We start from the raw sequence: 26164 nt of genomic DNA on the forward strand, positions 1-26164 counted from the left end.
GCCAGCCCAAGTCCCTGACGTGTCTGTTTTTTCTCAACAAGATATACTTACATCGCTATCAGCATAACTACACGGCACTGAATTTGAGGTCGCGCAGGTGCACGCCGCAGGCTGCCAGTGCTTCCACAAGTTGTTCTTAATAGTTTTGTAGTTGACTCTTCTTCATCTGTAGAGAAATATACTACTAACATTTAATGTACACAGATAGCATTTAGGCGAAAACTGCGACGGTGCCGACTCGGCCGCAGTTGTCGCAAGCAGACTTTCTGTGCCGAAACTGCTGGAAATGTCACAACCTCTGACTCAGCAGGACTTCGCGAGCCTGCTCTCCTGTCTGCAAAATGCACTAAACCAGAATCCGGAAGTGCAGAAGCAAGCGGAGGCCTACATCCAGTCGCTGGACAGCCGGGCGGGTTTCAGCTCAGCGCTCGCGGTATGCAAATGCGCTTCTGCTGCGCGGGGGGAAGGAGCAGGTGTTTCCGAGGGACCGGGCTGAATCGATCTCAGGGTTCGTGCCATCGTGGGGTGCATAGACGTGGACTGGACTGCTGCCCATATCTCTTCTTCGCATCGGGCTCGTTACAGGAAATCGTCGGCAATCGGGAGGCGGACCATAGCGCACGCTACCTCGCATCTGTGCACCTGAAGAACAGCATCCACCGCAACTGGAAGAAGCGGGTTGGCACCTCCACGTGAGTTGCGTGCTGTGCCCGTCCAGGCCCACACTCCACAGCCTCCAAACCCGCACAGCCCTGCTGCCGGGTAGCAAACCTAGGGAGCGATACTGAGCCCATACGGAAGCCGAGCAGGGGCCGGGCGTGGATGTCCGTGCTGTCTCCCAGGGGTGATCACTGATCAGTCGGTGGGCGTGGGCCGTGCATGCCGCTGCCGCGGCCCCGCCCCCCTCCAAGGCAATTAGGCAATGCACGCGGCCGGCGGGGCCAAGCCCGCCTCCCTGGGACCAAAGTGTGAATGAGATGAACACGAACAAGCCCTGGCCAATGGCCCGTCTGCGAGCAGACGCGTCACCTTTCGTGCCACCCCTCCCGGCACGCCACGCCTCACCCAAACCCCGCCCTGATCGCCCCGCCCCTCCCCATCTCTCCCCACCCCTCGCAGCGGCATCAGCCCAGAGGAGAAGGCGCACCTGCGCTCGCGGCTGTCGGGCCTGATCCCCCAGGACGACAACCAGGTAGGTGCCGGGGCGGCTGGATGGCGGCCTGGAGGGTGTGTGGGGGGTCAGCTGTCGATGGAGGCCCGAGTGATCAAAGTTGGGGTTGCCTCGATCGGACCGGAAGGACCCGGCGGATTGGGAGTTGCACATGGGAAGGCCCTGGGCATGTGTGCGTGCTGAAAAGGACTCTGCGCAGGGGCGCAGTTGTGGAGGTGCCTGATGCGGCCAAGGCTTTGCGCCACCGCGTTGCCTACCCCGCCCTCTTCCGATCTCCCTTGCCCTCCCCTACCCTCCTCCCCTCACCTCCTTCCCGTCCTTCTCCATGTACGGCTGCCCCCTCCCCTCCTCTCCCCCCCATCGGTAACAACACGCCTGCTATACTACTGTTCCTGGCTACGCCTTCACTTACTTAATAATCACACCCACCCCACCCTCCCCCCCCCCCAGATCGCGGTGCAGGTGGCGCTGGTGTACGCCAAGGTGGCCCGCTTCGACTACCCGGCCGACTGGCCCGGCCTGTTCGCCGACCTGCTGGCCAACGTGAACGGCGGCAGCGCGCTCACCGTGCGGCGGTGGGTCGTGTGTGTGCATGCAGCATCAGGACAATACATGTGTGTGTGTGTGTGTGTGTGTTCATCGCAACCACAACCACCATCTCCCTCCCCCGCCTCTTTCCCGCCCCCCACCCAACCCACCCACCCAACCCACCCACCCAACCCCCCCCCTGCTCAGTGTGTACCTGATCCTGCACCACGTGCTCAAGGAGCTGTCCTCCAAGAGGCTGGTGGCGGATCAGGCGCACTTCGCACAGGTGCGTGTGTGTGTGTGTGTGTGTGTGTGTGTGTGCGTGTGTGTGTGTGTGACTTGGAGAGGGGTGGAGGCGCGCGGCAGGGAGCGTGCATGGATGGACACACCCCTAGCAGAGCGTTGGGTGCCAGTGCGGTCCCACGACCGACACGAACCCGCTCCTCTTACCTGCTGCTCCCCCTCCTCCCCCTCTGTCCCCTCCTTTCCCTCCTGCCTCTGCTGTACCTGGTGCTTCTCCTCTCAACTATACGACGCTCCTCTGCCCCCACCTCCACCTCCACCTCCCCCTCCACCTCCCCCTCCTCCTCCTCCCCCGCTCCCGCCTGGCCTGCAGGTGACGGAGCTGCTGTTCGGGCACGTGTGGGGCTGCTGGTGCGCCGACACACAGGCGCTGCTGGCGGGACTGCCGGCGGGGCTGGAAGCGGGGCCGGCGGCGGGCAGCGCGCAGGCGCAGGCGCTGCTGCAGAGCTGCGAGCGCTGGATGCTGCTGCTCAAGGTGTGTGTGTGGGGTGGGGGGGAACGGGGGTGACGGGCGTGGGTGACGGGGCTTGCAACATAATGAGAGGAGTCTGCAGTCTGCTTTGCTTTGCCGTGGGCTGCTGCGCGGCTTGCATGTTAGATGTGGACCGGGCGCGGCACCCTGGACACGGCCCCTTGGACCTGCAACACCCAGCACTGCACGTCATACGCATCATTCACATCACGGCATACCAAACAAACAACGTGCCATCGAACGTGCCAACGTGCCATCGAACGTGCCAACGTGCCATCCACGACCCCGCCGCCCCCCACCGCCCACGACCCGGCGCCCCCCCCCCCCACCCCAAACACACACGCCCCTGCCACAGATCCTGCGGCGCCTCATCCTGCACGGCTTCCCCTCCGACGCCAAGTCGCTGTCGCCCGTGCCCGCCGTGCACAGCTGCTGCCCGCACATGGTGTCGGCGCTGCAGGTGTGTGTGTGTGGGGGGGGGGGACTGTGTGTATGTGTGTGTATGTGTGTGTGTGTAAGTGTAGGGAAGACACGCGTGTTGGGAGACGGCGGGGCCGCGGCCGGATGCGGTGCAGCCATCCAGGCGAGGGGGGGCGCGCCCCATTCGGGTCGCCATATAGGCAGTTGTTGCTGTGATTGCTGTTGTTGCTGTTGTTGCTGTTGGGGCGGCGGCTGCTCCGCCCACCCTCCCAAGAGCAATGCACGGACTGACGGACCTCGCCGCCACACACACGCACGCACGCGTGTGTCTCCGTGTGTGCCTGTCTGTGTGTGCGCAGGGGCTGCTGGGCGTGCGGCCACGCGGCAAGCCGCTGCCGCGCTCCCACCTGCAGGTGCGCGTTCGCGTCCGCATGTGCATGTGTGTACCGTACATCAGGACTGCAATGTGGGAACGGCAAACAATCGCGTCCCGTTGTTTGTTTGTTTGTGTGTGTCTGTGTGTAATAAACAGAACGAGGCCCGCCCAGACGGCGTCGGAGTTACTTGCTGTTTGCGTGCTCCTGGCGGCTGCACCGCTGCTGGATGGTGCCTGCCTGCTCCCACTGCGCCATCCCCTTCACCTCCATTCGACACACACACACACATACACATACACATACACACACGCACGCACGCGCCTCCGCCCACTGCCGCTCAGGCCATGTTGGAGCGCGCCATCCTCAAGCTGCTCAAGACGCTGTGTCAGGTGCTGGAGGCGCACCCCTGGTGAGGGGGCGTGGGCGTGTGTCAGGGCCGGCGTGTTTGGGGTTACGCGGGGTGGGGGCCTGTGTGAGGGATGGGCACACGTGCACTGTAAGGTCGGCCCTCGTGCTAGACAGACACACGCAGTCCTGTCAGCCACGTCACTCTTGTGTCCTCGACACAACACACGCACGCGCTCACACACACGTACGCACACACGTGCCCAGGTCCTTCCACGGCGCGGGCGTGCTGCTGCCCTCCATGGAGCTGTGCGCCAACCAGCTGGTGGAGGCGGCGGCGGCGGCGGCGCCGCCGGAGCAGCCGGGACAGCAGGCGGCAGCCGGGGCAGGCAGCGGTGAGTTGGGGCCGGCTGGCCCATACTACGAAGTTACTTGCCCTCACGCCGTGCGTGTCGCTGATACAGACCTTCTGCAGTCCTCTACTTACCCCGTGCCCCCCGCCCTTTGGCCGCCGACTGCAGCCGCCGCCTCCGCCGCCGCCGCGGCCAGCACGGAGCGGCGGCTGACGGCGTGCTGCGGGCTGCTCATCGGCGTGATGGGCAGCAAGAGCTACAAGGGGCAGGCGGGAGGCAGCCTGGAGCCGGGATCGGGGCAGCCCAGGGTGAGAGAGGGCCGGAGGGGAGGGAGTTGTAGATACCAGCCCAAACTAAACCGGGGGCAGCGCGCGCGTGTGTTTATATGTCTTGTGGAAAGGGTGAAAAGGGCATGGGGGATTAGGTGGGCCGTACGAAAGGCAGGAAAGGGTGAGGGGAAGGCAGGAGGGGGCACGGCTGCGGGTGGGAGGCGCAGGCTGCCCCTGACTACACCTGCCCAGTACCCGCCCACTGACACTGACACGACGTCTGTGGCCCGGCCGGGCCCCGCCCCACCCTGTGCCGCTCAGGACACCACCCGGTATAAGGCAATGGCGGCTGAGGTGCGCGCGGCGCTGGAGACGTTCTGGGCCGCGCCCTCCACCGCGGCAGTAGCAGCAGCAGGGGGGCCGGCGGCGGCAGTAGCAGCAGGCGCGGCGGCGGCGGGCGGCGGCGGCAGTAGCAACAGCCGTCTGATTGCATTGGCAGGGGCGCTGGTGAGCACGTGACAGGCCGTGTGGGATGGCGAGTTGGGTTTGCTGGCACGTTGCTCCTTTGCGCGGCCGAGTAGTCGCGCGTTGCCCCCTGCGCCTCACGCGATACCTACCTCACCTATCAGCATGTGCACATGCACTTACGCACACGCTCCCTGGTGCACAAGGCTTACACAAACATCCGCACACCAAGGCTCACACTCCTGCCCCCGCTCCCGCTCCCGCTTTCCCTGCCCTGTGTGTCTGTCTGCCTGTGTCCCTGTGTCCCTGTGTGCCTGTGTGTCTGTCTGTGTGTGTGCCCCTGTGCCCGCAGGTGAGCCGGCACATGGTGTTGTCGCGTGCGGACCTGGAGCAATGGCGGGATGAGCCCGAGGAGTTCGCGCACACACACGGCAGCGGCAGCTGGCAGGTGCGTGCGTGCGTGGGTGGTTGGGTGGGGGTATGTGGGATGGGTGGGTGGATGTGGGTGTATCAGCACGGCGTATCAATATCACAACGGGAAGGCCAGACGCTGGACTGTGTGTTTCGGGGGTGAGACATACACGACAAACGGCATGGTCCATGGGCGGAGTGGGGACGTGCAGGGGCGGTTCCCCAGTGGGCGAGGCGGCCGCGGTGGGCGAGGCGGCCGCGGTGGGCGAGTGGCGGGCCGCAGTCCGTGCTTCCGGAGCAAACGCACATCCTTTGCGGCTTCAGCCAAGAAGCTGATCTGATGCCGGTTCGTTTTGCTGCTGCCATTTGTCGTTCTCCACGGCCCCACAGGACAGCCTGGCCCTGGCGGCGGAGCAGTTGTACCTGGTGCTGCTGCAGGTGCGGCTGCGTGCCTGGGGTGGGGATGGGGGTGGGGTAGCTTGGTCCCTACCCAACTAAGCCAAAAGCCAGAACCAGCCCAAAGAGCACAGGGGGCATGATGCAATGTGGGGAGCTACGTGTGTATTAAGCACGTGGTCATGTCCAATGGTGCCTTTCCGCGCACCGCTTACTCGCCCCTGCAACTATGGCCCCTTCCTCGCTCGCTGCTCTGCCCCCCATACCCCGGCCCCCCACACCCCGCTCCCTACCTGGCTACGCCTTCTCTTCTTAAATAATCATGAATGTAACCCCCCCCCCCCCATTGCTGCCTATATAGCCCTTACGCTACTTTAAGTCTACTTCACGCACGGCACCCCATTGCACGTAGCTAGCAGCGGATGGGTATTGTTCGCGTCATACTTGCGCCGCGCTTGACCGCCCCCTGCCTCTGCCCCACTCTGTGCATGCGCGGCGCGGTTCCGGTGCGGCGCCTGCGCTTGCGGCGCGCAGGTGAGTAAACAGCAAGTCGGGTCTAGGAAAGTCCAGCGGCGGTCGCGTTGCACTCGCATCCGCATATGCATCCGAGCGCTACTGAGCTATACGTGATCGTTTTACTTACGTTACTACAATACGATCAACCTACTTACAATAGTCGTTAGACAAAATGGGCGAGCAGCAGCAGCAGCCTTCGGCGGGTCTACGCGCTGGAGCTGGCCGCTGGACTTCACGGACATCGGTAACAACACGTCTACTATGCGACTGCACCTGCCTACGACTTCACTTCTTGATTAATCATGAATGTAACCCCCCCCCCACACACACACACACACACAGGCCTATCGCGAGGTGCTGGGCCCCGCGGTGGCCAGCCTGCTGCCGGTGGTGGCGGCGGGGGCGCCGGCGGGCGTGCCCGCAGACAGCCTGCCGGGGGAGCGAGTGGCGGGAGTGCCGCTGGCGGTGAGCAGGGAGGCCGAGGGAACTTTGGAGGGGGGCGTGTGGAGCGGGAGTATGTGTGTGTATGTGTGTTCTGTTGCTAACAGAACAGGCTGTGCACGTAACCACCAGTCGCACATGGTTCGCCAGCCACCAGTGTACATCGTGTCTGTGTGCCACCTTGCCAGCCCCGTCCCTCGGCCAGACCTGCTCCCCTCCCCCTCCTCCTCCCCCTCCTCCTCCTCCTCCTCCCCCTCCTCCTCCTCCTCCTCCTCCTCCTCCTCCTCCTCCTCCTCCTCCTCCTCCTCCTCCTCCTCCTCCCACACACCCACCCCTCCTGCCCCCCTCCTGCTGCTCCCGCCCGCAGCTGCTGTACAAGGACGCTGTGTATGCGGCGCTGGCGGCGGGCGCCTACGAGCTGCACGACTACCTGGACTTCAGGGCCTGGCTCACAGGCAGCCTCATGCAGGTGTGAAGGGGTGCGGGCAGTGTGGGGTGGGAGGAGGGAGGAGGGTGGAGGAGGGAGGGTTTTGGGGGGCTGGCAGAAAGGAGGAGGGTCAGGAGGGGGGGACGTATAGAGAAGGGAGGATAAGGGGGTAGCGAAAGGGGCTGGAGGAGGGGGACAGGGTCAGTTCCATGGCCACAACAGGTTGCGCCACCCGCCACACCCTGGGCTGCTTGCCTGCCGGATGAGCATTGGCCACCTCCAGGACCATATCACTGCTCACTTCAGCACCCGCACGCGCCCATCCGGAGCTGGTCGACATCATCGGTAACGATTGCTGTGCCCCAAAGGTTGCCTACCGTCTACCATTTCTTAGCTTACCATCAATGTAAACTCCCCTTCTCCTCGCCCCCAGGAGCTGTCTGACGCCGGCGCCGCCAACAGGCCGCTGCGGCGGCGCATTGGTCTGGTGGTGGCGGCCAATGTGGACCGGGTGAAGGAGGACGACCCCATCCGGTGAGCGCATTCGCGAGGAGGTGGGGAGGTGCGGAGGTCAGGCGTTCTCTGTTACAACGCACAAGGACAGAGGGCCGACATCGTTGCTTGCGGCCTTGAACGGATGTGCCCCCTCCGCAGACGGCTGCACTTGTCCCCTGCTGGGCCCCTTCCCACTGCCCCTCCCGCCTGCCCCCTCCCGCCTGCCCCTTCCCACTGCTCCTCCCGCCTGCCCCCTTCCGCCTGCCCCTTCCCACTGCCCCCTCACGCCTGCCCCCTCACGCCTGCCTGCCCGCCCGCAGCCCCTCCCTGTACGGCTCCATGCTGCAGCTGTTGTCGGAGCCCGACCCCGCCGTGTGCCTGTCGGGCCTGGGCGCGTTGACGGCGCTGCTGGGTGACTTCAACTTCCTGGAGGAGCCCTTCGCGCCGCTGCTGCCCGCCTGCCTGCAGGTGAGGGGGAGCGGGAGCGGGTGGTGTATACCAGCCCAAACTAGACTAAGCCAAGCTAAACGAGCGGAGCACAGGGGGAGAGGGAGAGGAGAGGGAGAGGGAGAGGGAGAGGGAGAGGGAGAGGGAGAGGGAGAGGGAGAGGGAGAGGGAGAGGGAGAGGGAGAAGGAGAGGGAGAGGAAGAGGGAGAGGGGGCATAGGGTTGGCGGGGTGGACGCGGGGGGCGGGGGACCTGTCTACAGTCACCTGTCGCCGACCCGCATGCACACGCACACACACACCCACCTGCCGCCGCCTGCAGCTGCTGCTCCAAGTGATGGGCGGCAGCGCCGAGCTGGACACACAGAAGCAGGTGCGGGCGCGCTGGCGGAGTGATGGTGGTGGTGCTGCATGGACGCCGCCTGGGTGTTGGTGCGCGTGTGCATAGCGGATTAGCGGGCACAGCAAATGCGCGTATGGGATCGCCACCCAGCGGGAGTGGCTACTCAGCGGGAACGACCACCACCAGAGGTTCGCTCCTGTAGAGCGGAGGCGCTGCACGCCGCACGCCACATGCCACACGCACACACACCATCTTTGCAACTGCAACGATGCCTTGTTCTTGCTGCTGCAAACGCTGCCGCCCCATTCTCGTCCTCCACCTGTTACCCGCCTCGTCTGTTACCCACTGCACCGCACGTTCCAGTCCTCCTCCCTAGCCAAGAGCTATGCAAACCCCTCTTCCTGCTGCTGCTATTGCTGCTGCCGCTGCTGCTGCTGCCGCGTCCAGGCGTTCGGGCTGCTCAACCTGGTCATTGAGCGCTGCGGCGAGGCGCTGCGGCCGCACGTGGGCGCGCTGGCGGGAGCACTGCCGGCGCTGTGGGAGGCGGCGGCGGGGCAGAGCCTGCTGCGGATACAGGTGCGGCCTAGGTCCGTGTGTGCTGGTTGCGCGCGGGTTGGGGGGAGCGGCATGTGCGGTGGTGTGTGGCGTTATTCCTGGGATGCTGCAGCCGGTGTTGGCAGGGCTGCTTGCGAAGCCATGCATGTGCGACCACGTACAGAAGGGAAAGCGGCAGGATGAGGTCAAATTGTACGTGACGCGCACACCTGCACACGACCCAGCCCGTGCGCGCCCCAGCCCGTGCCACGCCTCCGCCTCCTCCTACCCGCCCCCCGCTGCCCGCTGTGCCTCTTCCGCCCCCTTCCACAGATCCTGGAGGCCGTGCAGCGGCTGCTGAACCTGTCGGGGCCCGCCTCGCCGCAGCTACTGCCGGGGCTGGTGCTGCCGCTGCTGAGCTACAGCCTGGACCTGAGGCAGCCCGAGGTGGGGGGGAAGGGGGCCGGCGGTGTCTGTGTGTGTCTGTGTGTGTAAACATAACCGGGAGACGACCCGCGTGTGTGCATGTGCGTAGACTGCGTGCTTCCATTCGTTGTACATTATTATGCGCACACGCAACTACTTCCCCTTGTACTCCACGCACGCGTAACCCCCACCCCAACCACGCTCTCCCCCTCGCCCGCACACACGCACACGCACACACACACACACACGCACACTCACACACACTCACACACACACACACACACACACACACACACACACACACACACACGCACGCGCACACAGACCAGCGAGGGGCTGCTGGAGGACGGGCTGGCGCTGTGGCTGGTGGCGCTGAGGAACGCGCCCACATGCTGCGAGCAGGACATGGCGGCGGCGGCGGCGGCGGCAGGTGCGCGGCTGTGTGGAGCGGGGGAGGGGGCGAGGGGGCGGGTGTGCGGGTTGTAGATACCTGCCTGAAGGAGAAGCAGCAGGGGAGGTGTGCACTGCGTGTGTGCATTGACAAGGGAGACAGAACGAGTGCGTGTGTGTGTTGGTGTTTGTAGCTTTTCCTCATTTGATGTGCGCGCCGTACAGCCCGACCTAACCCGTGCCTGGCACATGCGCACTCCCGCGTCTTGCGCCACAGGGCAAGGGGCGGACGGCGGTGCCAACGGCGGGATAGCGCCCCTGGAGGGGCAGCCGCCGCCGCTGGTGCTGCGGCTGCTGCCGGGGCCGGGCCCCGCACAGGTGTGCCGGGGAGGGGGGGGGGGGCTGGCGCAGACGTGGCAGCTCCGGCTTGCCTGTCCATCACGTGTGCACGCGTGTGTGTTGAGCGACACGACTGCGGCCGGCTACCTCCCAAAACTGCAACTAACACCTCTGCCTGTGCTCGGCTAGTTACGTTTAGTTTGGGGTGGTATATACAACCCACTCCACCCCCCTCCAGGTTCTTGAGGCGCTCCTGAGTCCCTTCCCCGCCCTGGCCGCAATCGCCGAGTCGTCCACGGAGCAGCTGCCAGTGGTGCGTGCAGCGGCCCCTGCACCGGGACCTGGGGGCTGGGGGCTGGGGGACTGGGGGACTGGGGGCACGTGCGGGACGTGGCGGTGTGGCCCCCCGGGAAAACAGTCCTGCGGTTGGCGGGTGCGCTGGGCTGGCCGCGTGGAGCGAGGGGGCAGGCCGAGCGGGTGTGGTGGCGGGCGGGCCCGTTCTGTCGTACACCTGGTGGTGCACACGGGCCATGACATGGCAACTGGATGACATTTACATTCTCCTTGTGGCAGACCCCCCCTCCCTCGCTTCTTAAGTGATCATGAATGAAACCCGCCTGACACGCCGCCGCCTCAGGTGATGTCCATCTTGACCAGCGCCGCACTGCTGGCGGGTCCGGCGTTGTGGGCGGCGGCGGGCGGCCACGTCATCAACGTGTTTATGGCGGTCGTGGGTGAGTGTGCACACGCGTGTGTCTGTGTGTGTATATGTGTGTGTGGGGTGGGGGGGGTGAGCTCAGGGGTGCGGGTGGTACTGATACGCGGTCCCCTCCATTTAAGTTACAAGTGGCCGGACAGGACCACACAACTACTCCTCGGCCCCCAATCCACCCGCCGACTGCCCCAAACCCACCCACCCCGACTGCCCCCCAACCACCCTCCTGCTGCTTCTCTCCCTCCTGCTCCTGCTCCTGCCCCTGCCCCTGCTCCCGGCCAGGCCACGTGTCGGAGCGCGGCATGCTGCTGGTGTTCCCGGTGCTGGAGCACATGCTGCAGGCGGCGCCCCAGGCGGCGGCGGCGGCGCTGCAGCCCGTGCTGCTGCGCCTGCTGGGGCTGCTGTTCGGCGGCAAGGTGCGGCTGGCTGTGTGTGTCTGGGGTTGGGGGGTGGGGGCGTGGGGCTGTGGCGCCAGTGACTGCATGTGTCGGGTGTGGGCGGGCTCGGCGGGCTCGGCCTGCAGACCCGCCTGCTCCTCGCCGCCGCCTCCAAGCGCACGCCCGTGCCGCAGGCAGCAGGCAGGCGGGGGCAATGCCCCTACCAGCAATGGTAACCTCCCTGCCTGATCACACACAGACACACACACACACGCACGTCTTTGCGCAACGTTTTCCTTGTGCTCTTTAACACACACACACGCACCTTCCAGAGACGGTAAACATGTACACACACACGCGCGCGCGCCCTGCAGGAGAGCGGTCTGGTGGTGGCCAACGCGCTGCCGGTGTTGGGGCGGCTGCTGCTGGCGGCGCCGCAGCAGCTGGTGGCGCTGTGCGGCGCGGCGGCGGCGGACCCGGTGGTGGCGGCGGCGCTGGCGGCGCGGGGGCGGGAGGGCGTGCCGGCAGAGCTGGGTGAGTGGCTGAGGGGTGGATTGCTTAGGCACTGAACAAGCCACCTGTGTACGGTTAGCGCACTGATACTTTTCCGGACGGCGTTGCCTGATCAACCGCCTGACCTCCTGGCCTCTCACCTGCACCGCCCACTCCGTGCTGCACCGCCCTGCACTGCCCTTCACACACACGCCCCTTCACACGCACTGCCCCTCACACGCACGCCCCCTTCACACGCCCTGCCCTTCACACGCACCGCCCTTCACACGCACTGCCCTTCACACCCACGCCCCTTCACACGCCCTGCCCTTCACACCCACGCCCCTTCACATGCACGCACATGCACACGCACAGCCCCTGCGGAGGTGGTGCTGTGGCGGCTGCTGGAGCTGTGGGCGGAGGCCTTTGACGGGCTGGGCCAGGCCGGCGCGCGGCGGCTGTGCGGCCTGGCGCTGTGCCGCGGCCTGGCGCTGCCCAGCCGCGGCGTGCTGGGGCTGCTGGACGTGCTGTTGCCGCCCATCACCGCCGTGTGGTGAGTGGGAGAAGTGGAGTGTGTGTGCGCGTGCGAAGGAGTGTGGGAGGCAGGGGCGCCTGCGGCTGCTTTGGGTGGGTGACAAAGATGGTGTAACGAGCGAAGAGCTGGGAGAGGATCTGGGATGAGGAGCGGGAGTGGTTTGTGGTGGTGATGTTTTCAGCCGTAAAGTCGCGTCGAGGGCACGCGCCTTTGACACGCGTGACAAGCGCCGTGGTCCGCACCACACAGGTTTGAGACGGAGGGTGGCGGCGGCGAGGACGGCGGCGGCGTGTGGCGCGGGGAGGCCCTGCCGCCCAGCTACGACTACTTCAGCGCGGGCATGCGCGGCGGCGGCGATGAGGGGCTGGACGAGGTGGTGGGGCCGGCGCTGGACAGCGAGGAGGCAGAGGGCGAGACGGCGCGGCGGGCGCTGGTGGGTGGCGTGGATGTGGGGTGTGCAGTGTGCGGTGTGCGGTGGGGTGGGGTGGGGTGGGGTGTGGTGGATGTGGGGTGGGGTGGGGTGGGGATTCGGGGCGTAGGGTGTGTGCCAGTTTTGCATTGTGGGTGCTGGTCCTGGCTTAAGCAGCCGCTTCGGTCCGCTGCTCTGAACCTCCCTCGGTGGCACCACGCCGCGACAACCAGCACCACCACTCCTCCCCAATTCCTGCACGCAGCTGCGGGACGCGGACCCCGCCGCTGCGGTCACGGTGAGTGCCGCGCTGCGCTCGGGCCTGTGTGCGGCGGCGGCGCTGCACGGCGAGGCCACCCTCAACGCGGCGTTAAACGCACTGGACCCCACACTGGCGGCGGCGGTGCAGAAGGCAACGGCGGCGGCGGCGGCGGCGCCTGGGGCTGGAGCTGGGGCTGGAGCGGCGGGGGCTGGTGGGGGACAGGATAGTATGTAGGCGTGGACGGCATCAGTCGTGTACGGCCACGTGCGTGGCGGTGTGCACGGCAATTGGGATGGTGCAATGAAGAAAGCTGCGGGAGGGCTTGTTAGGAGCATGTTAGGAGCTGCAGGCTCAGATGAGGGGCGCGAGTGAGCTTATGAGTTGCGGCGAGTGAGTTTGCAACGGCGTGTCAGGCGCCCTGGCTTGATCCAGGTCACAACTAGTGGTCTGAAAGTGGAGACATGAACAGGTCAGGGCATGAAGCATTGTGATCCATAGCTCCATTGCGCAAAGGTATGGCTACAAATGGCACACGCGACAGGGCGAGCCGTGGCGAGCAGGGACCTACTTGTGCCCGAAAGCAACACGAACACAATGCGCCATGGCTTCGGCTCTTGCACTTCGCAACTGGAATGTGCCTGTAAAACATCATTATATGTACAGGTCAAGCAAAAATGGCAGAGATCATCACCGAGGAGCAGCCACGCATAAAATACACTACGCATTACGTCGGCGAGCTTGGCAACGTGACCGCGTTTGATCCAAATGGCGAACTGGCTAAGCTGTCCGCGCTAATGTCAGAAATGGAGTCTCTTGGCGCCGCGCCTATCCTGAACGACGGGCAGGTGAGGCTTGCCGCGAGCAGGCGGCCCCCGTTCAGGACAGCGGCTCCCGAGCAACAGCACAGAGAGACCCACCGGAGAGGAAGGGGCTGAGCTAGGAGGTGGTGATGTGGCGGGATGGGGGCAGCAGGCCAAACGCCTGGACCCAGCCCGTGCCAAGAGAGAGCCTGGTCAGGGACGGGGGGCTGTGGGCGTGGGCAAGGTGGTTGCAGGCGGCCCCCGCCCCGCCCCTACAGCAGTCCAAGGAACCGTGGCTAAGCCTTACCCCCCACCCACCCACCCCACACACACGCATACACACACACAGGTGTGCGCACTGTCTTTGCGCAATGTTTTCCTTGTGCTCTTTAACACATACAGGTGGCTGGCAACTGCGCCATCAGCCCGCGGTACCTTCTGTCGCTCTGCTCGGGGACTGCTACTGCCACTGGTGCCGCTGCTGCTACTGCTGCCGCCTCAGGAAGCGCTGGAGCACCCTCAGCCGCCGGGGCCGCCACCGGGACCGCCGCAGGAGCGGAGGCGGACACGCGGTCGCTCCTGCAGTCGGGGCTAGCGCTCGTGAGGTGGGGCTGAAGGAGATACAGAGCTGTGATGGGCTCAGCGTGTGTATTTGTGTGGAGGCAGACGTGTCACTCGTATGCGTGCTGACATGCCCACGGCTCGCACACGCATTCAACCCAATTATACTCCCCAGCCATTCTTTCTCGCATATCGCCGCTCCCTGGACTCCATAACTTGAAACACACGCCTTGCTTGCGCACCCAATCCTTGACCTTTCCTCCCGTCCTCCCGCCCCGCGCCACAGCATGTCCGGCAAGCCGCCCGGGCACCGACTTGACCCCGCCCGGGACTTCGTGCTGGTCCAGTCCTTCGACCGCGCCGCCTGGTCGGCACGATACCGCTGTGCCGCCCGCCACCAGCCCACAGCCGCCCCCACCGCCGCCACTGCTGCTGTCAGCAGCAGCGGCGCCGCGCCAGCAGGACCCTCGGCCGCCGGGCCACAGGCCGCGTCTTCGCCGGCCGCCTGCTCGGCACCCGCAACTTGCGGAGCGGCATCAGTGGCAGTAGCAGCACAACCAGCAGTGCCTGGACCAGCACCAGGGTCAGCAGCAGCGGCAGGTGGCGGCGGGTGCGGCAGCGGCGCAGTGCGGCCAAGCAGTGACAGTCCCCTGCTGGCGGCGGCGTTGAGTCCGGGCGCGGCGGAGGCGTACGGGTGGGCGCTGGCGCCGACTGTGGTGTTGCACGGGCACGCGCTGGCGGAGGGCGAGGGTAAGCGAGGTGGCGTGTGTGTATGTGTGTGTTATGTGTCATTTGTACGCGAGTGGTATGGCTGGCCGCCGGCTGTACTGAGCTAGTGTTGCGCTTCCACCTGCTTCTCATATGGTTTTAGTGCGGCTGCTGCTGCTGTGGCTGTCGGGGCGACCTCGAACACGCGCAGGCCTGGCGTACGCCGCTGAGGAGCTGGGTCTGCCCATCAGCCAGCGGGCCACCCTGTTCTCGACACCCGAGGTGAGGGGGCGAGGGGGCGAGGTGAGGCGAGCCGAGGATGGCGTGCGTGTGCGCCAGAGAACCGGCTGCGTGGTGAGGTCGGGACTGGCACATTGATCCACACACACACACACACAATTACACGCATACACACACAGGGCCTTGTGTGATGTTTTCCTTGTGATCTTTAACACACGGGGCCTTACTTCCTACGCGTGGCCTCCCCCTGTGCTCCCTACCTGTGTGCAGGACCTAGCTGAGCTGGAGTCGGTGTTCCGGAGCCACCCCTACCCCCAGCACACCTGCTACATCCGCAGAGGGCATGGTGGGTGGCCGCTCCCTGCTCGGTTGCCCCGTTTGTGCCGCCTCGTGAAGTTGGGATTGCTGGGTGTGGCTCCCCCTCCTCCCTGCACATTGCCGTGAGGTGGTTGATCCGCCCACGTGCTGCGCTTCGCCTACGTATTCCTGTACTGCCCACCACCGCCCACTCCTTTTCGCCGTCCTAGACTTTGCCGCGCCCTCCTTTCTCGCCCCTCCAGGCTTCTTCCTCCTGGCGGACTGTGTGGCGGAGGCGCGGCGCCACTTCGAGAGCCTCATAGTGCCCTGGTTGCGCCGCTGCCAGCAGCAGCAGCAGCCGTAGGCGGAGCAGCAGCCGCAGGGGCTGCAGTAGCACGGCTGCGCGGCGTGCTTGAGCGAGGCAGCGGCGTACGGTAGTGTTAGTTGTCTTGCGGCATGAGCTGAGGAGATTTTTTATTTTGCGACAAGGGTAGGGCATCACTGGAACACTGGTACATGGCTATTTGGTGGTTGTCCTTGAAGCGAGGCGACAGGCGCGGCATGGTTGCTGGCCTGACAGCAGCAGACGGTGATGTACTAAGCAGCAGGGAGGAGGCAGGTGTGAGAGTGGTGATTGCATTCTACTACTTCCCCTTGATGAGGAACCATAAATGCACGAGTGTGAGCCGCGCCCCGAGCAAACCCCTGAGGCCTTAGCAGGACACACGCTGAGCGTGCGGCATCCGTAGCCAGCCGTCCTCACTGTCCCCACACTCCTCATACAGCCCTCGGTGCGTGGTTTGAGAAGCCGTGCCCGGTCGCGTGGCCTAGTCTGCCGAATGCCGGAAACCCTTTACTTACCGGTACATTCAAGCTTTGGAGCGCTTGCCGATGACAAGGGAGCAGGGCCTTGCCAGCTTACACAACCTGCTGCTACGTTGATCCACTCCCCGCGCAGCCCTCAACCGGCACGCTTTCCACGCAAAAACCCACTCATGGTGCCTCACGCTAAACCGTCTCACTTCTCCAGTACCTTCATGGCTCACGCAACTTGACTCCGTGAACACCATAACCCTCTCTCCAAGCCTCCTTGCCCAAGCAATACGTGTGACGATGCCTCAACATCTTCAGTTCGTGACCGCTCTGACTCTCACCCTCACGCGCACAAGCACACACGCACACACGCACGAACGAGACGAACGAGCTCCCGTAATTCTCTGCACCTACGCGCTAATGGCAGCGGTAGGGTCCGAATGCAATTGTTTTGCCACAATCACGAATTATCACATTGTGTTCGGTTGCACTGCTGCTTCATGAGAGCGCTCCTCTTAAGCACAAGGCCCACTTGCTGCGTCCGAGCCAACACCAACACAGCCTGGCAGCCCCCAGCCCAAAAGCTCTTAAAAGTGCCTATCCACCAAGCCACTCATTCGATGTCCGTCAAGCAACAGGGAGTGACCCGCTTTCGCGCTTGTACCTCCTTTGTGACTGTACCAGCTTCTGCTCAGTCCATGGCGTCATGCATACAAGTTCTGTACTTCATGCCCTAGTACTCAACGCCCCCGCATAGCTCGACGTCCCGCTGGCATAACAAGGCATTGCATTCCTCGAAGCGAAGGCGGGACCCCCTGCCAGCCCCTCACTTGTACCGGTCAAACTCCGAACGTGGCCGGCCACCGCCACCACCGCGGCCGCCGCGGCCGCCGCCGCCGCCACCACGGCCGCCGCCACGCCCACTGGATGGCCGGTTACCGAAACGGTCGCCGCCGCTGCCTGCAGGGAGATAGGGCACACAGCACAAGGTCTGAGTGCATGGGGAGGGTGTGGCGAGGGGCAAGAAGTCCAACAGAACGGGGCCCACAGCACACCCCCCAAAAGAGGGTGTCCACGTCAGCGCTCATCGGCGCTGCATGCGACAAGCACGGTCGTCGACCAGCCACACGCGCACGCGCACGCGCATGCAGACACAGGCGCTCCCACGCACCCACACAGTAACAGGCAGACACGCACCTGCGCCGGCGTGGGGGCGGCCGTGGCGGGAGGAGGGGATGGGGTTGGGGTAGTCGACACCGATGCGGCAGCCGGAGCGCTCCTGCTCCTCCTTGCTCATGAGCCAGGGCTCGTGCACCTTGGTCACCGGCACGTTCTTGAGCTCGGGGCACCAGGTCTTCACGTACTCACCAGTGGGGTCGTAGTCCTTGGACTGCAGCGCGTGTGAGGTAATAATGTGTGTGTCATAGGGCAGGGCAGCAAAACAAACGGCAAGGCTGTGCAATATGGGTTCCGCGCATAGCCCCGCACCCCACCCCTGTTGTTGAACCATTCACATCATCAACACCAGCCCCCACCCCCAGACACCCAAGACCCCCGCCCCGCCAGGCCCCCACCCGCAGCCCCCGCCAAGGCCCCCACCCCCAGCCACCCCCCAGGCCCCCACCTGCTTGGCGATGTTAAAGTGGTTGACCCGGCCGCCCGTCAGCCCCGCCGCCGCCACCCAGTTGCCCCAGTTGCTGGTGACGTCGTAGTCCAGCAGCACCTCCTCAAAGTAGTCGGCGCCGCGCCGCCAGTCCACGCCCAGGTCGAGCACCAGGTAGGAGGCCACGTTCTGGCGCCCGCGGTTGGACATGAAGCCTGGGAGGGGGGCAGGGGCAGCGGGAATAACAGGAGGAGGATGAGGAGGAGGATCAGGTCATGGGTATGTCGTTACGGGAAGTTGGGATCGTCCACTCGCAGCCGTGCATGAGTGCATGACATACACGTAAGCGTTTCCATCCCTTGTGCTCGGCAAGACACAAACCCACGCACGCACCAGTGGCAGCCAGCTCGCGCATGTTGGCGTCCACAAGCGGCAGCCCGGTGCGCCCCTCGCGCCAGCGCGCCCACAGCTCGGGGTCGGGGTTCCACACCAGCGGCAGGCCCGAGGTGCCGGTCTCGAAGAAGATGCGGTTACCGTGCTTGAGCGCGAAGAACCTGTGGGGGAGCGAGGAGGAGGAGCAGGAGCAGCAGGAGGAATAAGCCTTCCTTGCACGCGTGTGTATCTAGCTCGTTGCCGGATGCGCCCAGTCGCTGACACATCAATGACAACCACTTCCACCCAGGCGCATGGGCGCGCGCACACACGCACGCAGTGGAGTAGACCCCGTTCCTTCCCCTTGTGCTTTCCTGACACAAAGTACCGTGACCGGTGCATCTGAGCAAACCCCTCCCTTGTGCTTCTTCGAAACAACTGCACATTGCTCTTGCACAAACAGCCAATCAAACACACACGCGCTGCCTACCTGAAGAAGTCGCGCCAGATGAGCTCAAAGATGACCCAGTAGGTCGATTTGTTGGAGAAGCGCTGAGACTCGTACTTGCGGATCTCGTCTGCACGAAAGAACATGTTTGCAATGCACATCATATTGCGCCCTCCACTTCAAGCCACACAGTGCCAAGGTACCCAACGACACGACGGCCCGCTGACCTCTGCTCCCGCCCCCGCTGCCCCTTACAGCCCGTACCGGCCCAACGCCGGCCACACCGCCCGACGCCGGCCATCCGCACACGGGCCACACTCACGGAAGATCTTGCGCGGGCTGATGCATCCCTGTGCCAGCCATGGCGCGAACTTGGTGGAGTAGTCTCCGCCCAGCATGCCGTTGCGCGTGTCGAAGTAGGTGGAGAGCAGGTCGCTGTCCCACAGGTAGTACTTGAGCCGGGCCAGCGCCGCGGTCTCGCCGCCCCTGCGGAAAGTGGGAAGGGATAGGAGGTTATGGTATGGGCGAGAGCTGGGGCGACACAAGATGGGGTTTGGCTGCTGCGTCTGTGCATGGGGTCCATGTGAGACAGCAAGGTGAACACGCCGTGGGTGCTCATGTACTTTTTCAGCCACACATGATGCCGAAAACCCACGTCAACCCGGCCCCCAGCACCAGCCTCCCCCCCACCATGAGGCCGGACCGGAGGCACTCACTTGAAGTCCAGGACAGCCTTGGGGTGCGTCACAGGCGGCGCCGGCCTCGCGCCCGCGGGCCACGGCAGCTGCTCCCAGCCCGGCAGCGGCGCCGCCAGGGCAGCGGCGGCGGTGGCGCCCAGGCGCGGCGCGGGCGGCAGCGGCAGCTCGCCCTTGGCCGGCGGCGGCAGGTCGCGGCGCACGGCGGCGCGCTTCTCCACCTTCTCCTTGAAGGGCGTGAACACGTCGGGCAGATCCTTCATGCCTGCAGCGTTCAAGCGTTCAAACAATTTAATACACATTTTCAGATGTACGCCATTTGCTTACGTGTCCACAAAACTCAGCCCGTAAACCCCTTGAAATTAACTAGCGGCTGCTCAGTGCTCACGCACCCGGCGCGAAGATGCCCTTGCCGCCTGCCGCGGGCGGCCCCTGCACCAGGTCGTCGTAGTGGTACATGGTGTGGCCCCAGTAGCGCAGCAGCTTGCCGCCCGCGGGCTTGATGGCGCGCGCCACCGCCACGTCCACCGCCGCCTCCTCGCTCGTGACCTCCTCGGCCGTCAGCACCAGCGGCGCAGCGCCGCCGCCCTCCAGCAGGGCTGGAGTTGAGGGAAAGGGAAGCGGATGCAAGTGGTGCTCACCACTAGGTTTCTACAAGGACAGGAATGCACGTCGTGCTCACCACCTTGTAACCACACACAACAAAAGTGTTGTGCGGTCAGGCGGAGTCCTAATCGGCAAGGCCCGAGCAGCTGACAGGCAGTCCTCGTTCGGCGTCATGTGTCTTCATTGGCGGGCGAGCAGCCAAACGAGCTGTGCTAACCAAGCACATCCCCTGCTCCCCTCTGCCCTGTTTAAGCCCTCGCACCCCGGCACCCCGGCACCCCGGCACCTAGCGCCCCGGACACGCCTCCCCCGCCCCCCGCCCCCGCCGCCCCCCGCCTCCCACGCCCCCTCACCCGGCAGCAGCTGCTCGGGCTGCCCCACCGCCACCACCAGGTCGGAGCCCAGGCCCTGCAGCCGCTGCCGCAGGTCCGCAACACACTCCTGCACGGGGGGCAGGGTGGGGGCGCGAGGGTGCAGGGTGTGGGTGCAGGGTGCAGGGTGTGAGGTAGCCCAGGAGGTGGCGGATTGGGGGCAGGACACAGGGCGGGCGCAGGCCAGGGAGCTCCTCTCGTTCTCCTGCAGCACACCCTGCTGCTCCCTTCCCCTTCCCCTTCTTGCCCCGGGCCGACGGTACTGCTCACGGGTACGATCCACCGCCCCTGCTGTGGGTCACACCTGGATGAACTTGGCGCGGTGCGCGCCGGTCTTGAGGGCGCCCCAAGGGGTGGCGGCGAAGAAGCGCGGGTCATACACATACACGGGCAGGACCTGTGCGCGTGTGTGTGTGTGTGTGTGTGTGTGTGTGTGTGTGTGTTGGAGGAGGTGGCAAAACCCGTTTAATCACTCGCGTAGCTATGACACAAAACACGGTCCAGCGTGTCCCCTGTTTCAATCCACGCTACACCGCAGCCACGTTCGCCGCGACGTGTCTAAAATCCAGCGCCCAGGCCCCTGCCAGCCCCCCTGGCACGCTCTGAAACGAAACACATACACATACCTCGCTAGCCTCTCCTCGCTTCACGCGCTGGGCCGCCTCATGTACGATGTAGTTGTCGTGCAACCGCAGGTCGTTGCGGAACCACAGCACTAACCGCTGGCCACCGCCGGCAGTTGCCATGACGCGGACACAGAGGGTGCGGCGAGTGGGGCTGGCACTGAGGCGGGGGGCGAGGGCGGGGCTGGCGCGGCGGAGGCCGGGTGAGGGCACCTGTGCGGCGATGAGGAAATTGTGGGGACACGTCGATGCTGAGGCTGGGTATGATGAGGCGGTGGTTTCGAGGCAATAGAAGGTGAAGTGGACATTGCATCGGGCCAGCAGACGTGGGAGGTAACGAGCGTGATGCAGGAGAGAGTGGTTGCCGGGTACGTTAGGGCTCATTTGCCAGCAACGTGGGGGCCGGGCGCGTGTGTGGTGGCCACACCCAGCGCACCCGAGCCACAAGTGCGAGAGCGCCGCACTCGCCATCGCCAGCAGGATAAATAATGCAAATTGCATCACATCCAGCGCACAACAAGCGACGGGCTGCATCGCGCGCGTGCGTGACGGTTCACATTTGCCGCGATTCTGCGCCCGAAAGCCGTCGCCGGCAGCGCTGCCCCGCGCGAGCTCACCGTTATGCCGACGGCGCTAGAGCAGAGAGATCGCGCTCTCGCAGGCAAAAGTCGAGCGTGCATCCAGTGCGCAATACCAAAAAATATTTGCTCCAAGACCGGACCGGATATTAGTCTGTATAGTTCGTTGAACCTTTAGAGATTTAAAATGTACCAGCCTGGTGAAGGCTCTCACATAAGACACTCTCGTTGTCCCATGCATCAAACCCTTGCCTGGTTTCAACAGGAACTCAGGGCATTTCGGGCAAAAGATTTTCGAACGCGCAACAAAGCATCCTATACCACCCAGCAACCAACCTGCTTGTCTCGCGCTTATATAAACACTTAAGACAAACAGAACAGAGGCACTCCCGGCCCAAACCCCGACCGGGGGATGACTCTCAGTAGCTTATCTATCGTTTGTCCGCCCAAGCCTGCAGGCTGTGGCTGCCGGCAGCCTGCTACGCTCTCGGTGGTTCGGGGCGTTGTCCCTTTTGGCGCGAGCTCCGCCTTCGTTCAACGCCCGTCAGCGCTCAGAACAGCTCGTTATCGATGGGTGGGGTTGCAGAGCGCTGCGCGCGAGCCAGGTTCGCCATCTTCTCCGTCGACGCGAGAGGAGAGCCCGTTGCCGGGCAGCCGCGTTCCGCAGCAGCCAGAGTCTCCCAACTCAGACGGTGACGGATCGCAGCCTGGAACGAGCCCCAGTTCGTCGGTCGATGGCACTCCAGCTACCTCCACACCATCAGAGGCGCCATCGACCTCCTCCTCGCCAGCGCCACGCGCGCCGCACCGCCACGCCGCTCAGCGCAATGCGCAGCGCGGGCCGCTAGGATGGCTCGTCAAGTTGCTGCAGCAGCCGCAGGCGCAGCTGCCCATGCGCATCGGCTTCAACGTGCTTGTGCTCTTCGCGCTGATGCGGCTGTGGCCGTCCGGGGGTCGCGGCATGGATGGCGCGGATGAGGCGATCATCAAAATGCCCTACTCCGACTTCGTGAGGTGGGAGCGGCGCCGGATGGGGGATGACGTGAAGGCTGGGGAACAGGGAGGCAACAACAGCCAAACGGGGGAAAGCTAACGGCAGGAGGCAGTGGAGCCGTGCCGCGCGCTGCCCGGAGGCAGTGTGGGGTGGTGCGCGTGGGCGGTTCGGTGGGCGCGAGGCACCGGTTTGCGGTAGGCCGCTCACGTGAGCTCCACGTGGCGACCACCCCAGTCCTGCCCTGCCCGCACCGCACCCCACGCGCACGGGCCTACCACGGGCATGGCGTCACCACTTGCCTCTTCCACCCCACCACCCCACCACGCCACCACCACGCCACCACGCCCTCACCCCCAGGTGCGCCAAGGTGAACGAGGTGGAGATGGTCACCGTGGACGACCTCAAGGTCTTCTTCAGCCTCAGGTCCACCTCGCCACTGCTGCAGCAGCGCAGACAGCAGGCAGCAGCAGCCGCAGCCGCGCTACAGCAGCAGCACGCAGCAGCAGCCAGCGGCGCAGCCGCCGGCGCCGCAGGCGCCGGCGCCGCAGGCGCCGGCGCAGCCGGCGCCACCGGCGGCTCCGCCGCCGCCGCCGCCGCGGCGGCAGCTGCGGCGGAGCAGCGCCGCGGCAGCGGCGCAGCCGCCAGCACCTCCGCCCCCTCCTCCAGTCCTCTTGCACCCCCCTCCGCACCGGCCGCCGCCTCCGCGGACGCCGCCGGGCAGCCGCGCGGCAGCAGCCACCCGCTGTACTTCTACACTGTACGGCCGGCCGACTACCCCATGCCGTACGAGGCGCTGGAGAGCCACGCCGTGCCTGTGTCCGCCATCGAGCACCGCGAGAACCGGCTGCTGACGGTGCTGGGCTACGTGCTGCTGGTGGCGGTGGTGCTCAGCACACTCAACCGCCTGCCCAACAAGCAGGAGGTCAAGGTGGGCGGGGGCGGAGGTGGGCGGGGGCGGTGGAGGGAGGGGAAGGCGGGAGGGGTAGGGGGATAGTTCATTCCAGAACCCAAGGCAAGGGCACTGCTGATGAAGACAAGACGGGGAGTGCGCGGACACAGGAGTTGCAACAGTCTAGCTCGGAGGTACGGGGATGCTCCGGGGTACCATGACAAGGTACGGCCTGTCCACGCCGGAGCGCGCTGCAGCCCGCCTCAACGCCGCGACCTGTCGCTGCTTCCTGCCGCTTCCAGGCGCCCGGGCGGCGGCACAAGCCCACCACGCCGTCCTTCTCGCCCTCTGGCGGCGGCGGCGAGGGCGGGGCCGTGTCCACCACCTTTGCGGACGTGGCGGGCGTGGACGAGGCCAAGGAGGAGCTGCAGGTGCGGAGACACACACGTGTGTACATGTGTGTATGGTGTACAAGCATAAGGGAAAGAAGCGCGCAGGACTGTGCATGTTATGTTTCAAGGAAGGAAAGGGTGGTTCAGGGCTCAAAGGAGAAATGTGAGGTGAGGGCGATTGCCAGCTTAGGTGCTGGTCTGCAGGACAGTGAAAAGGAGCAGGGGCCTTCTAGCGCGTCTCCTTACATTCATGCCTGGACACCACCACCACCACCACCACACACACGCACACACGCCTGCAGGAGATCGTGGAGTACCTGCGTGCGCCGGAGCGCTTCTCGCGACTGGGCGCTCGGCCGCCGGCGGGAGTGCTGCTGGTGGGGCCGGGGTCCCTGGGGCCTGGGGCTTGGGTTGGTTAGGGTAGCGTTGGGTACGAGGAGGCAGACATGACAGGAGGAGAACTCGGTACAGCAGGGTTGGAAGTTTTGGGGTCCAAGCACTACCTGACACGGCCGCGCGCGCCGAGCACGCCGAGCACACGCAACCGCAGTGCCGGCGCGGTTAGGGGCACAGTGCCAACCTCACTGCATTCCCTCTACCACTCCCACCCAACCCCTCCACCACCTCCTGCCTCCACCTCCCCCGGCTGCAGGTGGGCCCCCCCGGCACTGGCAAGACGCTGCTGGCCAAGGCGGTGGCGGGCGAGGCGGGCGTGCCGTTCTTTTCCATCTCCGCCTCGGAGTTCGTGGAGCTGTATGTGGGCATGGGTGCCATGAGGGTGCGCGAGCTGTTCGCAGGTGAGGAGAGGAGAGGGGAGGGCGAGGAGGTGGGGAGGAAGAGATGGGAGGGGAGGGGGCGGAGAGGACTGGAGGTGAGGGGGTGGGTTGGGAGGCGCGGTTGCGGCAGCAAACGACACGTCCGGGGCGTGCTACCAATTCAGCCGGTTTGGGATGGGGCGAGCGAGGTTGGTGGGTGCGACCAGAGGAGCTTGTTTGGGTCTCGATTCTCGAATCCAGCCTTGCGATGCTCAAGCGACGCTTGCTGCTACTGCCTGCTATTGCGTCTGCCTGCCCCAGCCGCGCGGCGTGAGGCGCCGGCCATTGTGTTCATCGATGAGATTGACGCGGTGGCCAAGGGCCGAGACATGCGGCTGCGGTCCGTGGGTGAGTGGGGGCACATGAGGGGCGGCTGGGGGGCGAGACCCGACTGAGGGAGGGGGGACCGCGGGGTCGGCATGGGGGCTGGGGTACGCGGCTCAGGGGACAGCGGGGGGGCTGGTAGCGGGGAGTGGCCATAGCTTCTCCCGGCATTGGCCGCTCTCATCCACCACCACTATCACCACCACCACTATCACCGCCACAACTATCACCGCCACAACTATCACCGCCACCACCACCACCACCACCACCACCACCACTATCACCACCACCGTCCTTACCTTACACACCCCGCAGGCAACGACGAGCGCGAGCAGACGCTCAACCAGCTGCTCACGGAGCTGGACGGCTTTGAGAGCGGGCCAGACAAGGCCAGCAGCGGGGCGCAGGGTGAGCGGGGAGCGCCGCGCGTGTGTGTGTGTGTGTGTGTGTGTGTGTGTGTGTGTGTGTGTGTGTGTGTGTGGGGTTGTAAATACCAGCCCAAACTAAACCAAAACCTGGGGGCGTGGAGGGCCGTGGGGAGCCTGGGACTGAGGCAACATAAGGTCGGGAAACGCGGGGCGCAGTTCGGGCCGGGCCGTGTGCAGCTGAGCTGCATGATGCGGGCTGTGGGGTTGTTTGACAGCGTGTGTGTCACCGCGCAGCGCAGCTCGTCGTTGCAGGGTCGCAGCAACAGCAGCAACACTCGCGTCGCAGCAGCAACACACATTGTCATTCATATCAGATCATCCATATCCCTAGCTTGGCTCGCTTTGTTTAGTTCGGGCTGGTATATACGACCCTGCCTGTTCTTCCGCTGCTCCGCCAGGTGGCATGGCGGGCCTGCTGGGCGGCGGCGGCGGCGGCGACGGCGAGCGGCACCCGGCGCACGGCGTGGTGATCTGCCTGGCCGCCACCAACCGGCCGGACGTGCTGGACCCGGCGCTGCTGCGGCCGGGGCGCTTCGACAGGCGCGTGGCGGTGGAGCGGCCGGACAAGGTGCGGCGGGGGGGGGTTTGTAGATACCAGCCCAAACTAAACCAAACCGGGGGGGGGCCAGGAGGGGAAGGGGGCGGGAGAGGGGCGGGAGAGGGGCGGGAGGGCGGGAGAGGGGCGGGAGGGGCAGGGGGCTGGGGGCTGGGGCGGGGGAAGGCGGAAGGGGAAGGGGGGTCGGGGCCTGGGGGCCGAGGGCAAGGGACCGGGAACGGGGTGAAAAGGCTGGGACGGCCCCCTTGCGCTGCATGCCGCTGCATCCCACCGGCCCAACATGCACACACGCAGACACACGCGTGGCTTGTTCGCTGAGGCCTTTGAATACCATGTTACCACGCCCACCCACCATCATACACATACACATACACACATGCACAAGCACAACACCC

At 65.2% G+C, this 26164-nt stretch overlaps 4 protein-coding genes across 4 annotated transcripts in view; 3 read left to right on the top strand and 1 right to left on the bottom strand.

The window, feature by feature from the left end:
- Positions 1-54: 54 nt before the first annotated feature.
- On the top strand, positions 55-13312 carry CHLRE_02g078885v5 (uncharacterized protein). The gene is made up of 30 exons (XM_043059202.1): positions 55-433; positions 586-692; positions 1120-1192; positions 1622-1746; positions 1907-1985; positions 2316-2477; positions 2830-2934; positions 3254-3307; positions 3613-3680; positions 3884-4011; positions 4138-4277; positions 4560-4745; positions 5056-5151; positions 5505-5552; positions 6369-6491; positions 6835-6936; positions 7328-7428; positions 7710-7857; positions 8157-8207; positions 8625-8753; positions 9045-9158; positions 9462-9567; positions 9805-9905; positions 10105-10179; positions 10504-10600; positions 10864-10997; positions 11333-11492; positions 11826-12003; positions 12235-12418; positions 12660-13312. Exons 1-30 carry the CDS (start codon positions 287-289, stop codon positions 12888-12890), a joined length of 3552 nt encoding a protein of 1183 aa, XP_042926836.1. The 5' UTR covers positions 55-286; the 3' UTR covers positions 12891-13312.
- A 72-nt stretch (positions 13313-13384) lies between these two features.
- CHLRE_02g078912v5 (uncharacterized protein) lies at positions 13385-16126 on the top strand. The gene is made up of 6 exons (XM_043059203.1): positions 13385-13501; positions 13859-14061; positions 14304-14767; positions 14937-15007; positions 15236-15311; positions 15526-16126. The coding sequence occupies exons 1-6, from the start codon at positions 13451-13453 to the stop codon at positions 15624-15626; spliced, it is 966 nt and encodes a 321-aa protein (XP_042926837.1). The 5' UTR covers positions 13385-13450; the 3' UTR covers positions 15627-16126.
- Positions 16127-16168: 42 nt separating this feature from the next.
- Positions 16169-21544, bottom strand: CHLRE_02g078939v5 (uncharacterized protein). Its single transcript, XM_043059204.1, has 12 exons — positions 21411-21544; positions 20797-21006; positions 20475-20567; positions 20153-20240; positions 19586-19792; positions 19215-19458; positions 18821-18984; positions 18541-18628; positions 18072-18232; positions 17700-17893; positions 17273-17465; positions 16169-17035 (listed from the first exon to the last, which is right to left on the bottom strand). The coding sequence occupies exons 1-12, from the start codon at positions 21471-21473 to the stop codon at positions 16902-16904; spliced, it is 1839 nt and encodes a 612-aa protein (XP_042926838.1). The 5' UTR covers positions 21474-21544; the 3' UTR covers positions 16169-16901.
- A 120-nt stretch (positions 21545-21664) lies between these two features.
- Positions 21665-26164, top strand: part of CHLRE_02g078966v5 (uncharacterized protein) — a 7512-nt gene continuing 3012 nt past the window's right edge. Inside the window, exons 1-8 of the mRNA XM_043059206.1 lie at positions 21665-22385; positions 22723-23293; positions 23557-23685; positions 23949-24023; positions 24299-24443; positions 24723-24809; positions 25101-25193; positions 25612-25781. Of these exons, the coding sequence (XP_042926839.1) occupies positions 21784-22385; positions 22723-23293; positions 23557-23685; positions 23949-24023; positions 24299-24443; positions 24723-24809; positions 25101-25193; positions 25612-25781 (1872 nt within the window). The 5' untranslated portion in view covers positions 21665-21783. The remainder of the gene's footprint in view (positions 22386-22722; positions 23294-23556; positions 23686-23948; positions 24024-24298; positions 24444-24722; positions 24810-25100; positions 25194-25611; positions 25782-26164) is intronic.

The sequence above is a fragment of the Chlamydomonas reinhardtii genome, chromosome 2, assembly GCF_000002595.2.
Source record: "Chlamydomonas reinhardtii strain CC-503 cw92 mt+ chromosome 2, whole genome shotgun sequence".
NCBI lineage: Eukaryota > Viridiplantae > Chlorophyta > Chlorophyceae > Chlamydomonadales > Chlamydomonadaceae > Chlamydomonas > Chlamydomonas reinhardtii.

Excerpts from the sequence above, each read along its gene's own strand:
- CHLRE_02g078885v5 (XM_043059202.1), top strand. The coding sequence starts at position 287 with ATGTCACAACCTCTGACTCAGCAGGACTTCGCGAGCCTGCTCTCCTGT. Across the intron at positions 2,935-3,253 it reads ACATGGTGTCGGCGCTGCAG|GGGCTGCTGGGCGTGCGGCC; the intron begins GTGTGTGTGTGT and ends GTGTGTGCGCAG. Across the intron at positions 9,906-10,104 it reads CGGGGCCGGGCCCCGCACAG|GTTCTTGAGGCGCTCCTGAG; the intron begins GTGTGCCGGGGA and ends ACCCCCCTCCAG.
- CHLRE_02g078912v5 (XM_043059203.1), top strand. The coding sequence starts at position 13,451 with ATGTCAGAAATGGAGTCTCTTGGCGCCGCGCCTATCCTGAACGACGGG. Across the intron at positions 14,062-14,303 it reads TCGGGGCTAGCGCTCGTGAG|CATGTCCGGCAAGCCGCCCG; the intron begins GTGGGGCTGAAG and ends CCCGCGCCACAG. Across the intron at positions 15,312-15,525 it reads CTACATCCGCAGAGGGCATG|GCTTCTTCCTCCTGGCGGAC; the intron begins GTGGGTGGCCGC and ends TCGCCCCTCCAG.
- CHLRE_02g078939v5 (XM_043059204.1), bottom strand. The coding sequence starts at position 21,473 with ATGCACGCTCGACTTTTGCCTGCGAGAGCGCGATCTCTCTGCTCTAGC. Across the intron at positions 18,985-19,214 it reads AAGGCTGTCCTGGACTTCAA|GGGCGGCGAGACCGCGGCGC; the intron begins GTGAGTGCCTCC and ends CACTTTCCGCAG. Across the intron at positions 17,894-18,071 it reads GCGCGAGCTGGCTGCCACTG|GCTTCATGTCCAACCGCGGG; the intron begins GTGCGTGCGTGG and ends CCCCCCTCCCAG.